Here is a 14,374-nt window from a genome sequence, read left to right as displayed (position 1 = left end):
TCATTTGACGCAACGTCGCTCTATACATGGAAGTTTCCTGGGGCAACTGTCTAAGAGAAAAAGAAGTCGATTAATAATTTTTGCAGGCTCGCTCGAGGACGTGCCGGCCAGCCACGTGCCGTCCCGTCCGAGCGGAACGCTTTCCGTTATCATATTTATCGTTTGACGTAAGCTGGCGAGTGTGATCCTCTCGCGATCCTCGCGCGAATTAAGTACTAGTTCGCTCGGTTAATCCTAGGACTAAGTATACACTATAGCATGCGCAAAAGAAAACTGGTAATCAAAAGATAAAACGCTCGGCGGCTGACGGAGACCGAGTTAAGTAAAGGATATACACGTATACTCAACGTAACTCAAAGAGGTAACTTAAGCATAAAGACGATAACAAACGAGCAGATTTAGGGGCAGAGAAAGAGAGAGAAAGAAAACAATAAAAAAAAGAAACAGAAAGAGAGGTCAAAGTGACAGTGAGAGAGTCGGGGTGTGTACGGAAGGTGAGAAAGAGAGAGAGAAAGAGATAAAGAGAGTGAGTGAGAAGGCACAGAATATAATAACGTACGTAGGAGAGAGTGAGAGAGAGAGAGCGAGAAAAATTAATGCCCGACGTTGGATGTCGACCACGACCAATGGGGGGTGTGACTTTTTCGTGGAGTGGAAAAATATGTCCGGCAGCTTTGCGCAACCGAGGGTATATGTACGGCGTGTCGTGTGAATCGACATGAACGCGCAACACGTCACTTGAAATCTTTCTTGAGGTCGTAGTGTTCGTGTCGGTGAGTGAGGATTGGGAAAAGGAAAAGAAAAGCGAGCGACGAAGACAACGACGACGACGACGACGACGACGACGACGATGGCGACAGCATCGAAGGGCGCGACTGTCGCGGGATAAAGACAGGCCGGGAGAAATATCGTGGTTGAATAGTTTGCTTATTAAAGGCTTCGATGGAGTGTAAAAATAAAGTAACACGAGGAGAACCCCTTCTTCACTTCGATCAGAATGCGCGGCAACGCGACGACGAGATTCGCTTCGCACTGGCCAATTAAAGAGAAGCGCTCGAGAGGTTTCGATTGTAAGTTGACCCACAAGGCGTACGACTTTTTTCTCTTTTGCACCTTTAGAAGCTGGCATATTGCTCCCGTAGAGCTAGACATTAAATTTTTATCAATTGTTAATGCGTAAAAAGAATTTTGATTTTAATCTTTCGAATTATTAGAAATATGACGCGTTAAAATACAAATTAGAAAGAAAATGAAGTGTGCTTTAACAAGAAAATAATTTTGAGGAAAGAAGATGTACAGAGACGTCGATATTATTACGTCTCGAGGATTAATTTTGCCGATTCGACGAATCTGAACGGCGCACCTGAATTTATTCCGAACGCGATGAGTTTCTATCGATTCGATCGTTGGAGTCCGCGAAAACGAGGGTGAAGAATCGCAAGGTTTTACGCTGGGAAGTACGGAGGAAAGCGGAAAATATGTATAAGAAAGAGAACGATGTCGCAGCTGGTTCACCTGAGAAGGTGAAAAATGGCCTCGCGTGGAGACCTCCCGTAGAGCGCAAACCTTTTTGTTCCACAACCTGAACTCGTTACAATCGTTTTCTACCTTTCTTCACCTAGGAAACGAGACCGGGTAGATATCTAACATCGAGAGCTAACGGATAGCTTGACGACAATAGAATGTGCCTGCGAAGTCGTCGCCTGCGTTGCGTAAACTTCCCCGCGGAAATCCGAGATGTCAAATTGCTCGTTGCGCTCAATCTTTCGCTTGATTTCAGTGCATCTGGGTCGAGTGGTAGCTCCATTCCAACCGGCCCTCCCTCTTCGATTTCCACGTGACTCGAGGAAGAAACAAACGTTCGCGGTTATTACCTCTTTGTGGCACTACGTCGAATCCAACTCGACGTAACGCGTCACGGTAGCCTAGCGAATCTAATCGGCAAATTACATTTTTCTCCACAAATTTCTCCAAGTAACAAAAGCTCTTTGATTCACGTTAGTCGATTAGGTGGAATCTAGGACGAGATACTTGATCTTCGCTCATTTACAAGAAATAGTTTGGATCGCAAAGGATCAACTCGCGATGAACTGCGCGAGAAAGTTACAACGAGGAGACATGAATGAGCCATTCACGAGCCATTGAACGTTGCTTCCCGATGCTTCCGATATTACGTTCGCGCGGCGACGATTATCTGCGTTGATTTCACTGCGATCGGTTTCTGGTTTCGGTTCAACTGAGTCGAGGGGAGAGGGGGGAAGCTGATTGTTGCAAGCTCGAGCTTAGATCGCGTCGCTCCATCGCGATGGGACTTTACGTGCGCGCCGGAATGCACACAGGAATGAACGATTGACTCGGGTCGGCGTAGACGGCGAGATGCCGATGGAGACCGCTGCTTCTCGTAAGGGGGCCGGCAAACGGTTGATCGATGCTTCGTGGCCTTCCCTCGTTATCTCACGGAAACTCGGTGCGTTCTATCGATCGGATATACGTTCCCGGGCCGTTCGGGCGCCTCCTCCGTAGCGACCGAAAGCCTCTTTCGTTCCGGATTTCGCTCGCGGAAGAGAGAGGCGCGGAGCGCCGACCCGGTGGGGTAGGAGAATTTCTGCGTGGATGGCACACGCCATCCGCTGAAAGCCGGACACACTCTCGGACCCGGCCGGAAATTGTTGAGAATCTTGTCGATCGCGATTAGTTAATTAAACACGACTTTCGACAGTGACCCGGCGCGTGTAACTCGAATTACGGCGTATCGATTTTTCGTCGATGCCGCGTAATCGGATAAGAAATTAAGGAGCTCAAGCGCTTTTCGAACAGGTGTTATGACAGACCATTATCTGGCTTTAATATCTCCCAACTGAATAATCTCCAAGTACTTTCTATTTATAAACCTTCCAACGACCGTGCATACAAAATTATAATACAAGTCGCACGTCACATTTTCTACGTGTGTTCCGTTTTTAATTTCTGACCTGAAGAAATCATTTTCAACAATTATATTTCATCAACAATTGTATTTTGTTCCGTCTCTTTTTTTTTGAGAATCTTTTCCACGGCGATAGAATAAAATTCAAATTTGCTGAGAGATTAGGGGAGATCGGTACTCTGAAATACGATTGAATCTTAATAGAAGTAAATTCGGGCAAAATGCTTCCCGCGATGTGAGTAAATACCTTATGCACTTATACGCCAGAAATTTGAGTAATACGTATATGCATTTCAAAAGCAAACGGTCGGAAGACGAATATTGTTCTTCGAAATGTTCGAAGATGGGCCGGGATCGCTGGATGCGTTCTCGGTGACCTCGGTCAAGCGAAGAGGGATCTCACGGCCGTTGCTGGACCTGGGCAACAGGCCCAGGCGCAGCCGGTCGCGCTCGTAAAACCGGAAGCATTGTTAGTGGAGTGTCCAATGTTCGCTGGACGTTGTTAAGAGAACGAGAGCAAGCGGCACACACATCTCACACAACGGCATGCTACGCACACAACACACAACATACACACACACACACACATTCGCGCGTACAAGAGCGAGATATCTCACGCTGCATCGTAAAGCGCGCAAATAAACCGAACTCAAGTCAAACGAGCGAAACTCAAACGAGAGACGAGGATACGGCTGTTTTAGGTATTGCTAGGGGGCAGAAGGAGATGGTGGGAGAAGGAGAGCGAGGGTGGTTTCAAAGTCGTAAAACCGTGTCGCGAACGCTATAACGAATGCAATGCGGAAATTCGCCGGCTAAATCCCAGAACTAGCGAAAGAGAAGGAAAGAGAGAGACAGAAAGAGAACGTAAGAGAAGGCAGAAATGAAGCAAAACAGGAGAGAAAGAGAGAGAGAGAGAGAGAGAAGAGAGAGAGAGAGAGAGAGAACGGACGAATGGCATGTATATTCACCGAACTTTCTCGACTAATCCGCCGAGCTTTATGAAGCTCTTCGCGAGACGAGCATAAATTCACGTGAATCTGCTGTTATTGTAGGCGACGGGTATTCCGAGTCGGGGGACCGTGTAGAAGAGCGACCGTATTTCCCATCGCGCGCATTTGCGTCACGTTATTTTGGATTTGAGAGCACGGGAGATGCCTGAGAAGAAATCGTCCGTGAAGCCTGAAGAAGGAGTGATTCGTCGCGCCTTGCGACACTCTTTACTTTGCGAGAGAACACCTCTACTTCCCATTCGTTAATTATATCCTTATATCTTTATCGCGTTGGCAAATACAAATTCAAAATACGTATGTCGTTTCAAATCGGGAGTAGATTTGGGGTCGCGTTATTCAAGTATATACTACTGAACGACACACGAAGTGTTTGACCGTCGTCGACGAAAAGCGCGAAAGCGGGTAGGAAGGCTTAACGAGACATTCACAAAACGTAGATTAAAAAAAAAACGAAGAGAAAGAGATTTGGAAATGAGATTATTGTAACGATTAATCAAATCAGTAAGGGAGCATGTGTGATACGAAGGTGACGGTGTGTAACACAATAGAATCAGTATCGAAACGAAAGGAAACGGAAGGAAACGGAAGTGAAAACGGCGTTTAACGGCGTGTTCCCCGACGGATATAATTAATGGACGATTTCATATAATGTTAGCTCAATCCAAAAGGTCCGGAGGACGGTTATATGCAGCACGTTTAAAGGAAGTAGTAGATGATGACGAAGATAGAAATATGTAAGTATATAGATAGATAGATAGAAAGAGAGAGAGATATGTATATATACAGGAACGAAGAGAGAAGTTAACTCAACATACGAGAAAATAATATCACGCGCGGAACGTTCGTGTCGAAGTCGTTCTACTGGGGTGCTTCGAAATGCAGTTCTTCATTTGGAAATAAAAGCGTTTCCGCGATAATAATGAAGTGAAAAAGAAATAATAATTGAAATTTTCGATTCGTTGACCAAGATAATTGCACCGTTGCATTACAATGTTGTTTTTTTTATTAACTTTATCTGTCGATTGTGGTAAAGATTAATCTAAAAATTGCACAGCAAAAGGATAATTATGTACGTTATAAAATAACTCTAGATAAAAGATATCAAAATTAATCGTTAGATTATTATCGTTACGATGTATATATACGTGTGTGTCAATAATATAAAAAAAATGCAGGTCAAAGAAATCGAAGTTCCTCTGCGCGTTATTATTATGCCAGTCAAAACTTGCAAAAAACTCTTTTTGCGCCACTTAAATGTATCGCACGAGCGTGAGAATCGTGTTTGCGGCGTAAGTAAGCACACATATACTCGAACCGGCAGAACGCACGTCACGAGGCGCAGCCGCGCGACGAAAACGAGGAGACAGAAACAGAACGGAACCGAAACGCAGGAGAGAACACTGGCGAGGAGGAGAACAACAAAAAGGAAAAAAAAACAAAAAAAAAGAAAAAAAACAAAATAAGAGTTAAGATCATACACTGTATCACAAATACATCGTAGTACAAAAAAAGGGAACAAAAAACAAAGTGGAAGAAAAGAAAAGAAGGAGAAGAAAACTCTCGTTGGGTTACTCTTGGCACGCACGAAAAAGAAGAAAAAAATCTTGGCTCTTCAAGTAAGTCGTCGGCTCTCACGGGGACTTACCATTCTTTTTTTGGACAACGACTTTGGCTGCGACTTTACGGGGGTTGCGGTATGCCGAACGATCGGAGTTTTGAGTGGTAGTAGTAGAAGTAGTAGTAGAAGTAGTAGAGGTAGTAGTAGCATAGTGTCGTGCCGAGATAGGAGGAGTCCAAGGCCAGTGTGATTGATACAAATATAATAGAGAAGGAGTACGATATAAAAGACAGTCAGTGCAACTTTGGGGTGGGGGGTTGGGGTTGGGGCGAGAGGGGGAGGGCAAGAGCGAAGGGGGCTCGATCAAGGCAGGGGGAGAGACGAGGGGTCATGGGCGGCGCGTATATATCTCTCGCGATAATTAAAGGAGGCGAAACCAGGGAACGGGGGAGGGATAGAGGGGTACGGGAGAGGTCGAGGGTGTCTTTATTGATCGAAACACCGGGACTCTTTGTTTGAACTCTTTTTTTTTCGATCAGAACGACCTAGCCGCAACAGCCGGGAAAACGTTCTCGCCAGCGCGTTCTCTACGGCTTTGATGGGGCGGGGCGAGGGGGAAGGGGCGATAAGGGGGGTGGGCTGCTCGACTTTCTTTCGGAGCTTGGACCCGGCCTGGCGGATGGATACTTGTTAGACCCGGTGGTCACCCGCACGGATATCACCGGACAATGTATCGATCTGACCTTCCGACGTGCCGCGAATTGCGGGAATGAATTAACCCGGTGTCTCGGGCACACGTGGACGAATGTAAAATTAATCGGCGACAGCCAGCCGACACAGGTCGATATCTCCGGAAAAAGTATATCGTCTTTAGTGCGACTCGGTGACGACGTGTTCGATTTATTCACACAGCTCGATCCACCGCGACGAGGAAAACAAAAACTCTCAAAGCACGATCGTATCACCGGTCGCGAAGTTCCATCCGCCGATTGCCGGGAGAAAAAAAAAGATACCTTAACTTTTCTTTTAGCTTTCCATACCGTGGGGACGAAGGGCGGAGTGACTATACATACACATGTGTGAAATACACGAAAAAAGAAAAAGAAAGTATAATAAAATAGGCCAGCGGGGGCGGGATGGACGTGACACATGTGAAATTGAAATTGACTATGGAACTCGGACAGAGTGGTAGTCGATCGGAGCAAACGAAATGACAAATAAAATCGATCTGGAGAGATACGCCCGGGTAACATCGAAAAATAATAAAAAATAAATAAATAAAATAATTAAGACGAGGTTGAATAATTTACAGCGTCATCTTACCCGATCGCTGTGAGGCATGCGTGAATTAAATTAAACGCGCGATGCGCAAGATGGCAAATGATGATCCTCGCCCGATTAACTTCGAGCTGGAAAAGTACTTTGAACTCGTAAAGCTCAAGACCCTCGCGAAGTAAGTTATACGTGCTTTGAGAAACAAGCAAAGGGGATCGTGCCATCTTGAACGAACGTATGGATACAGGGTGAAAATGCTATGAGCATAATGATGCAGAAAATCAAAGTCTACCGTTGAAGATGTAAAAATCCAGGCTATGTACCGTGTCGAGACACGTCGAATATGTATTACACACACACATGTATATACGTAATCGGGGAAGTGAAAATAAAAATGCCAAGAAGAGCAGATACGGAGCAGATACAGAAAAACAAAGAGAGAGAGAGAGAGAGAGAGAGAGAGAAAGAGAAAAGAAAAGGAGAACACAAGTGAGAAACCTCGTACCTCGATGCGAAAAATCGTAAGTACCATGAAACAGATGGCATAGATAAAGAGAAAAAATATATCTATATGTACACACATGTATATCACGCGCCTGAATATTATACAGAACGGAAGATGAAGAAGAAAAGAGAAGAGAGAATTAGACGCGAACGTAATACATACGTTCTCCTCCTTCCGAGAGACGCGACGTTACGGACAAAGGAAAGAAAAAAAAAGAAAGAGAGAGACTACGACAAGGAAAGAAAAATACGGAGGAAGAGAAAAAGACAGAAAGAGAAACAGAGAAAGAGAGAGAAAAAAACTCGACATCAAAAAACTACTATGAAATAGCTAAAAAATTAATGATAATCAATGAAGCTCTTAATCGTGTGACGTCTAGAAGAATCGAGCGGCGTTTCTTACCATCTGTCCGTGCAGCGAGTGAAAATGCAAACAGAAAGAGAATTCAAGATTTGTCTCTGGAAGTTACAAGAGTGAGAGATCATGGCGGGGGGGAGGCCAGGTGATAAACATTTTTTTTCAAATTAACTTTCTTCCTTCGATGAATATTCGGGAAATCGCGCGCGTCGGTACGTAATTCTTTTTTTTTAAACTTCCACTCGAAAAAGTGAATTTTGAGAGGTGCGCGAGCAACGATAAAATCATCGTGAATCGCAGGGGACATCTGATGAGAATACTTAAAGTATGTAGAATTTTTTCGCAGGTGTCGTCGAAATCGAATGATCGACGAAATTGCGGTGGAAATTCACCGGGTGGATCGATCGTGCACGCGAAATTTGCCGCGAGGCAAACTGGGGGAAAAAAAAAAAAAAAAAAACACGAAGCTTCGTCGCTCTCGTGCGAAATCGCGTTAAATTAAAAGCGATCGAACGAAAAATTAACGGCGGGCGTTCCAAGCTTCGCCGCCGCGATGAAAATGAACAGTCGCGCGCTTCTTTCAAGTAAAAATTTGGCGCTCGCCGTTTATCCAATCTGGGCGCACGTGCACGATCGATCTTCCTTTTCGGCGGAGAATGCGACGATTCGCAGAACGGTGGCGGAGGATGGGGCGGGAGAGATATCCCGATTCATTTTTCATCGTTAAATCGTCTCCAACTCTTTTCTATCGGCCCGGCACGCGGCAGGACGTGAGGGATGAATCCGCGCATTCTCCCCGGTGCGCGAGGATGACGTGGCCTCTCTCAGATCGTGTCGGAGCTTGTAAGAGATTTTAGATATTAGCGGAGAATCTCGGCCCGCGCTTATCACGCGCTCGCTCGTCCGTCCGGCCGTCCTCCGGGTGACGGATAAGATTGAAACCGCGTCTCGTTTCTCGCCGCTATCGGAGATAGCACCCCCGAATGGAATGAATTTACCGGAGATCACATTTAATCGAGAAGCAGATCTCGGACGAACTGCAGCAAGAATTACGCTCCGTCTTTACGATCGTTTTGCATAATCGCGAGGCTCTAAATAAAACGCTTTTCCGATTAGTAAGCGAGATGCCGCTGAGATAAGGACGGATTTGCACTCGGCGCGCTTGCACTCGGCGCGCTCTCAATGTCGAACGCGACGGTTCTCGTTTCGCATCTCTCCGCACGATTTTCGTGTTAGACAAATAAAATTCAGACACGTCGAAAATAAACCCCTGAGTAAACGGGTGAGAGACGAGAGGCGCTCCGATCACGATATAAGAGCGACCAGTCTGAGTGCCGATCTTGTTCGAAACGTCTGTAAAGTAATAGAGTGTAAACGGATTAAGGTGGAAAATGAGAGCTAAATGGTAGACATTACCTTCCTCGAGCGCGTCATCACCGTCGCTCATCAGCTCGTCGTCCGAGCAAATGTTCAGCACGTTCACCAACATTTCTGTGACTGGAAGATAAAGCGAGAAATCATTTAATTAAATTTCGCGCAAAGTACATCTCTCAACGGACCGAACGAATATCTTATCCACTTCGAAAATGCCTCATTAAAAAAATCAAAATATCTCTTTCCTATCTAAATTATTACATAAAAACTTTTTTATATGCTTTTCTTTTAAATACTGATCGATTTATTCGATTGTGGATTATTTTGGAGCTCGTTAGCTCTTAATGGTCACTGAGGATCAGTGTGACCCCGATGAAAATTTCGGCTAAATTTTCTCTACGTTATTATTTCATTATTGGACTTCTTCGCCATGTATTAACAGTTTTAAATTCTCTCTTTGCAAGAGTGTTAATTTATTTTCTCGAAAATTACCCTGCTCTTATACGTCAAAATGAGTACCTTTTTTTGAAACCTGCACTGACACTGATTTTTTTTAAATGTTATATCTGAGGAGTATACTTAAAAAAAATTTTTTTAAACATTAAAAATTTAAAAAGTTGTGATTTTTTCAGTGAAAGTCATTTTTTAGATTTTTTTCTGTTCATAAGTTTTTGTTGTTTGATTTAAAATTTAACATAACGTGAAATTAATTCACATTTTACGCTGTTGAAGAGTGCTCAGTAATGTTTTTTTACTTAAAACAATAGTTTGAGCGCGACAGTCGTTCAAAGTCAGTTTGCCTTCTCGTGAGTGTTAAAAATTAATTATTAAACAAGATACATCGCGGAAGGATAACATTTTTGACAAAAGCAAGTCGGATTAATCCAGTAAACTTACCTTTCTCGCCGACAAACGGTAGGGACCATGTGAAAACATCCATGAAATTGGGCAACCAATACGGGTGTGGCGAACAATTGAACTGCCTGATATTCATCACGTTGTTCTCGTACTTTAAAACCGCCGCCTGTGAGCAGAAGAAACATATCGAGATTTTACGATCATGGGCCAGCGGTACATAGGTGATAAAACGAACAACGCTCCGCTGCTGACCATAAATGCGACAGTTAAATTAATGTCGGAGTTTACGGTCAACTTTGCGAGTGACGCGGCGCGATTCGCGCGTCTTGTCAGACTCTTACCTTGTTGTTGTACACGTCGAGATAGTTGGGCGCGCTAAAGATGGTGATGAGCGACGGGAAGCCCGTCGTCTGGGACTTTCGGTACATGCGATATCCGGCGTCCTGAGCCTCGTGCGCCCTTATGATGCTGAGCAAATTGTTGTTTTGCAGAAAGTCGCAACACGCCGCGTAACTGCAAGCAGACATTATCGATCGCCCGCTTAAGATCAGGAGAGCTCTGGTGATTGTCGATAATTGCTGTTAAGGGAGTTAGCCGAGCGTACAAGCGGAGCGCGTTAATTCGCCCGTATTATTAAATTTACTTAGCACTAATGAATAACACGGAAATTGCCGTGGTGAGGTAAATGAATCACCCTTAAAAAAATGTTAATACAACGCCAAGATCTTTCGAAGCGAGGTTCCGCGGCGGCACAATTTGTATAAGGCGTAATAGATTTCACGAGCGTTCGCCAGGCCAGCTGACCGACGCGAATATTCATGCCGGGAGATTCGTGTGTCTTAAAATCGCGACCTGAATTAACGTCGTAACGCGCGGATCTCTTGGCACACGCATCGAAAACAATTGCACGGGCGCCAAATGATCAATCTCAACTTGTCGAGTACGACTGGCGCAACATCTTCTTTTTTTTTCCGTACACGCGATTCCGTGAATTTATACGGAATTGTTGAAGTGCACTCTCGAAACACTGAAGTCGAATTAGTTTCTATTTCTGGGATTGCGCGAGAGAAGCTTCGGCATTAGATCGCTAAGTTCGCCGCGTTAACGTGAGTTAGATGTCCGGGGTCTTTTGTGCCGCTTTTATCGTCATCCGGGTGAGCCGTCTCCCCATCGACCGGACCCCGCTCGAATGACGATGGCCATTGGCGTATCTTACCAGGCGCGTTTATGTTCCCATAAACAAATTAAGCAGCCGAGAAACGTCAACGGGACGACCCTTTTCGCACTGCCACAACTGACCCGGCCAAGAATCGTGAGAAATGTTTGCGCCACGTCGCGGTACGGTCGTTAACGGCCATTAAGAGCCGTTCATACGGCCGACAGAGATTAATGACGAGGATGAAATCTCTCGAAAACCGCGCCGCTCGCCAATGCGGCCGGTATCGATCTCCGGGTCATTGAATCTTCCAACTTCGATACGCGCGCATCCCGGCCGCGCGGCGATAAGATGATTTATTTAACGGTGGAACGCAATTGCGGTGCCGCGAGATGTGTTTCCGTTTCCTCATCGTAACAGCGTGTAGCCACTTTGGCCCATTAGAGGGATGGGGGAGGAGGAAGAGTGATCGGGAGAGCTTCATTACGAGTCGGACGAGTTCGGGAGGGGAAGGGCTGTGTGGTAAGTGGTACGAGCCGCGGTGTAGTCGGGCGACCGCCGCGCCGGCGATTACAGCCGGACTACTTGCATAGAGCACCGCTCGAGGATGCGAAGATGTGATTTATGTTCGCGTGAAACTTAATGCACACGTACCTATCCCGGGCCGTGACACGATAATGCGGGAATCGAAAATGAGAAATTAACGGACCGGCGCTATCTGAAACGTCTTCATAACGGCCGCTTATTATCTTATCGTGATCGCGATCGCCCCTACGTGTGTGTGTGCGTGTATGCCACGTCCACGATATATATCAATGAACAACTTGATTATGAAAATCACCTCGATAAATCACCTTTCTGCCGCAGCTGGTGTTCATGGAACACCGACACGTGCGAATTCCTCGCTGGCCGCCGTAACGTGCCGCGGTTCACATTAAACAGAGACATTTAATAAGAATATTTGATTTACCGATTTGCTGTCGGAGAAACGCCACGTGGAGAATTAAAACGCGTTTTCCGGAATTTAATTTTATTGCCGTCTGCCTCAGACACACACACACACACACACACACACACACACACACACACACACACACACACACACGTGGCACGTACACGCGAGCAAATAGGCGAGAAACGATTTACGAGCAAGCACGCGAGACGACTGACACTTAACGAATCTCGGTGCTCATTAGCACGGCCGTTCGTATAATTAGCGGATCCGCGAGAGAGGAGCCTTCGTGTCTGTCTGCGGTCTGCTGACAACGTCGCTATAACACGGCCGTTATTAATCCTCGCGCGGGGCAAACCGCGCAAACGTGTCCCGCGGACGCCGACGAAGGGTGACGGACGCGACGTACACATAGGGGAAACCGAAAACGTGACGTACACATAGGAGAAGATTCGGCGAAGAAGGAAATTCTCTCAGGGATTCCCGGAATTCGAAAGGAGGACTACCAGTCAAAGTTACCTCGTTTCACGCTGTGTGAACGCGCGAGGGATGCACCCAACGCGCTTCCGGTTGTGTTCCTCGCAAACAGACGGCGAGATAATTACCCGTTGGTGGGAGTTAACGGGTTGGCGGGAAAGGAAAAACGAGGACCGGTCGACGACAGCCGCGAGATGTATCGCGCAAGCATATCGTATTTCCACGGCAAAAGGAACGTCAACTACACCCCCCGCCGGGCAACGATGGGGTGTTGACCTCGTTTTTTCCTTTTCTCCGCTAATACGTCCTTTATTATTACGTTAACACCGTGATATCGATGTGCCCCACCGATATATCGACGATGCCAACGGAAAGTATTGTAATTGCATTTTCTGATATTTCCAATTATATGCGCGATCCTTTTTTTAACATTCTTTATCGGCAGTACGGCTTAATGAAAGATCGTAATTGCAATCTAATTCTTTTTTTCATTTATTTGCGCCTGTTTGTATACAGGTGCACCATAATCGATAAATAAAAGATTTTCTACAAGAAGAAAATTGTTACGTATGTTTCTTAAATTTCATTCAATTGATTCTATTTAATTTAGTTTTACAAGTTTTATAAGCAATCAGAATGAAGCTTCCTGAGAACTAAGAAGAAAAATAATAAAATAGAATCAAACCGTTAATTCCGAATAAATTTTACTTTAATAAGATTTTAATTCGATAATTCATGGACATGAGGAAAGAACGATTTCGTTGAAATTCTAAAACTTTAGCTAAATACAGATCTGAAAATATTAACAGAACTATTTTTCAGATCTGTACCCAGCTAAATTTTGAGATTCTTTAACGAAACCATTCTTCTTCCGTACATCGACGAAATCTCGCCCCACAAATTATGTTGCGTCCTGAGTAGTTGAAGAAAACTTGGAAAGAGTACGGACACACTCACCTGTAAAAGTATGAACAACCCCTGACGCTATTGTGAGAGAAATGCTCCGCGTTCTTCTCGTTGCCGAAGTCCTCGAGAGGATCCGACCAGAGGAGGTCGCACATCGGCCCGTACGCCGGCGGCTCTTTGAACCTGTCCAGCTGGAACAGCAAGATCAACATTGTTCGAATTAGCTCAAGAAATTAACTCGCGGCACATCGGCCGGCGGCGCAAACGCAGCGTAATTTTCGGCGTAATTGTACGGCCATTGTCGGCTTTACCGAATTCGCTTTGGACTGGCCAGTCAGTTTGCACTTTGGTTCGTATCCTATTCGGACGTATTTAGTTGGCCTGCTACATGTTACACGCGAAATTTATGTGGTACTGATTGGCCCCCGCTTAATTGCGGGACAGCTTCATTCATGTCGATCTCACCCGTATGGCGTAACGTTTGCTTTCGATTTCCGGAATCGCACGGCAGATGGTACTTATATACCGTCCCGATGACCCCTCGGCGCCTATACGGGATATCTCTCGATGCCTAAAAGAACGAGGGATGAGCGCGATAATTCGAACTTGAGTTGAACTACGTAATTTGACAGCGATTTGACAGCGTCGAAACGTGTATCGAATGCAACGCGGAGTCTCCGAGGGCGGCGAAACTCTCTCTGCTGCGAGAGTTTACGTATCGCGACAGGGCCAAACAAGGTATACGTAAGCCGGATCGTCTGCAGATTGCATTAATTAGGCTACCGAGCCTGACAACAACGTGCTCAGCGTGGATTTCTAAATGTCTATTGGTTGCCACTAAATCGCTAAGCACTGAAATCCGATATTCAACGTTGTTAGAATGGTGACGGAGATAGATTCAATCGCGCGGATCCCACTTGACACCTGCGTAACGCCAGAGCGTTCCACATATATAGTATTTCCTTAAAAAACCACGACATGTATACATGTATAATTATCAAAAATGGCACACGTGAATTT

The 14,374-nt window shown here is 45.4% G+C and overlaps 1 protein-coding gene across 12 annotated transcripts in view; it reads right to left on the bottom strand.

Annotated features, from left to right (window-relative positions):
• Window positions 1–14,374, bottom strand: part of LOC105205864 (serine/threonine-protein phosphatase 2B catalytic subunit 2) — a 138,519-nt gene that overhangs the window by 18,857 nt on the left and 105,288 nt on the right. For 4 of the 12 annotated variants that reach the window (XM_026131943.2, XM_026131932.2, XM_026131934.2 and 1 more), the window contains exons 6-11: window positions 13,406–13,545; window positions 10,205–10,376; window positions 9,903–10,029; window positions 9,048–9,128; window positions 7,677–7,679; window positions 5,582–5,614 (exon numbers count right to left, since the gene is read on the bottom strand). In XM_026131943.2, coding sequence (XP_025987728.1) covers window positions 5,582–5,614; window positions 7,677–7,679; window positions 9,048–9,128; window positions 9,903–10,029; window positions 10,205–10,376; window positions 13,406–13,545 — 556 coding nt within the window. The remainder of the gene's footprint in view (window positions 1–5,581; window positions 5,615–7,676; window positions 7,680–9,047; window positions 9,129–9,902; window positions 10,030–10,204; window positions 10,377–13,405; window positions 13,546–14,374) is intronic. The other 8 variants (XM_026131933.2, XM_026131935.2, XM_026131937.2 and 5 more) reach the window with 3 other exon arrangements.

This window comes from Solenopsis invicta, chromosome 5 (genome assembly GCF_016802725.1).
Source record: "Solenopsis invicta isolate M01_SB chromosome 5, UNIL_Sinv_3.0, whole genome shotgun sequence".
NCBI lineage: Eukaryota > Metazoa > Arthropoda > Insecta > Hymenoptera > Formicidae > Solenopsis > Solenopsis invicta.
Note: the sequence above shows the minus strand (reverse complement) of the source record. Positions and strands in the feature narration are given on the sequence as shown.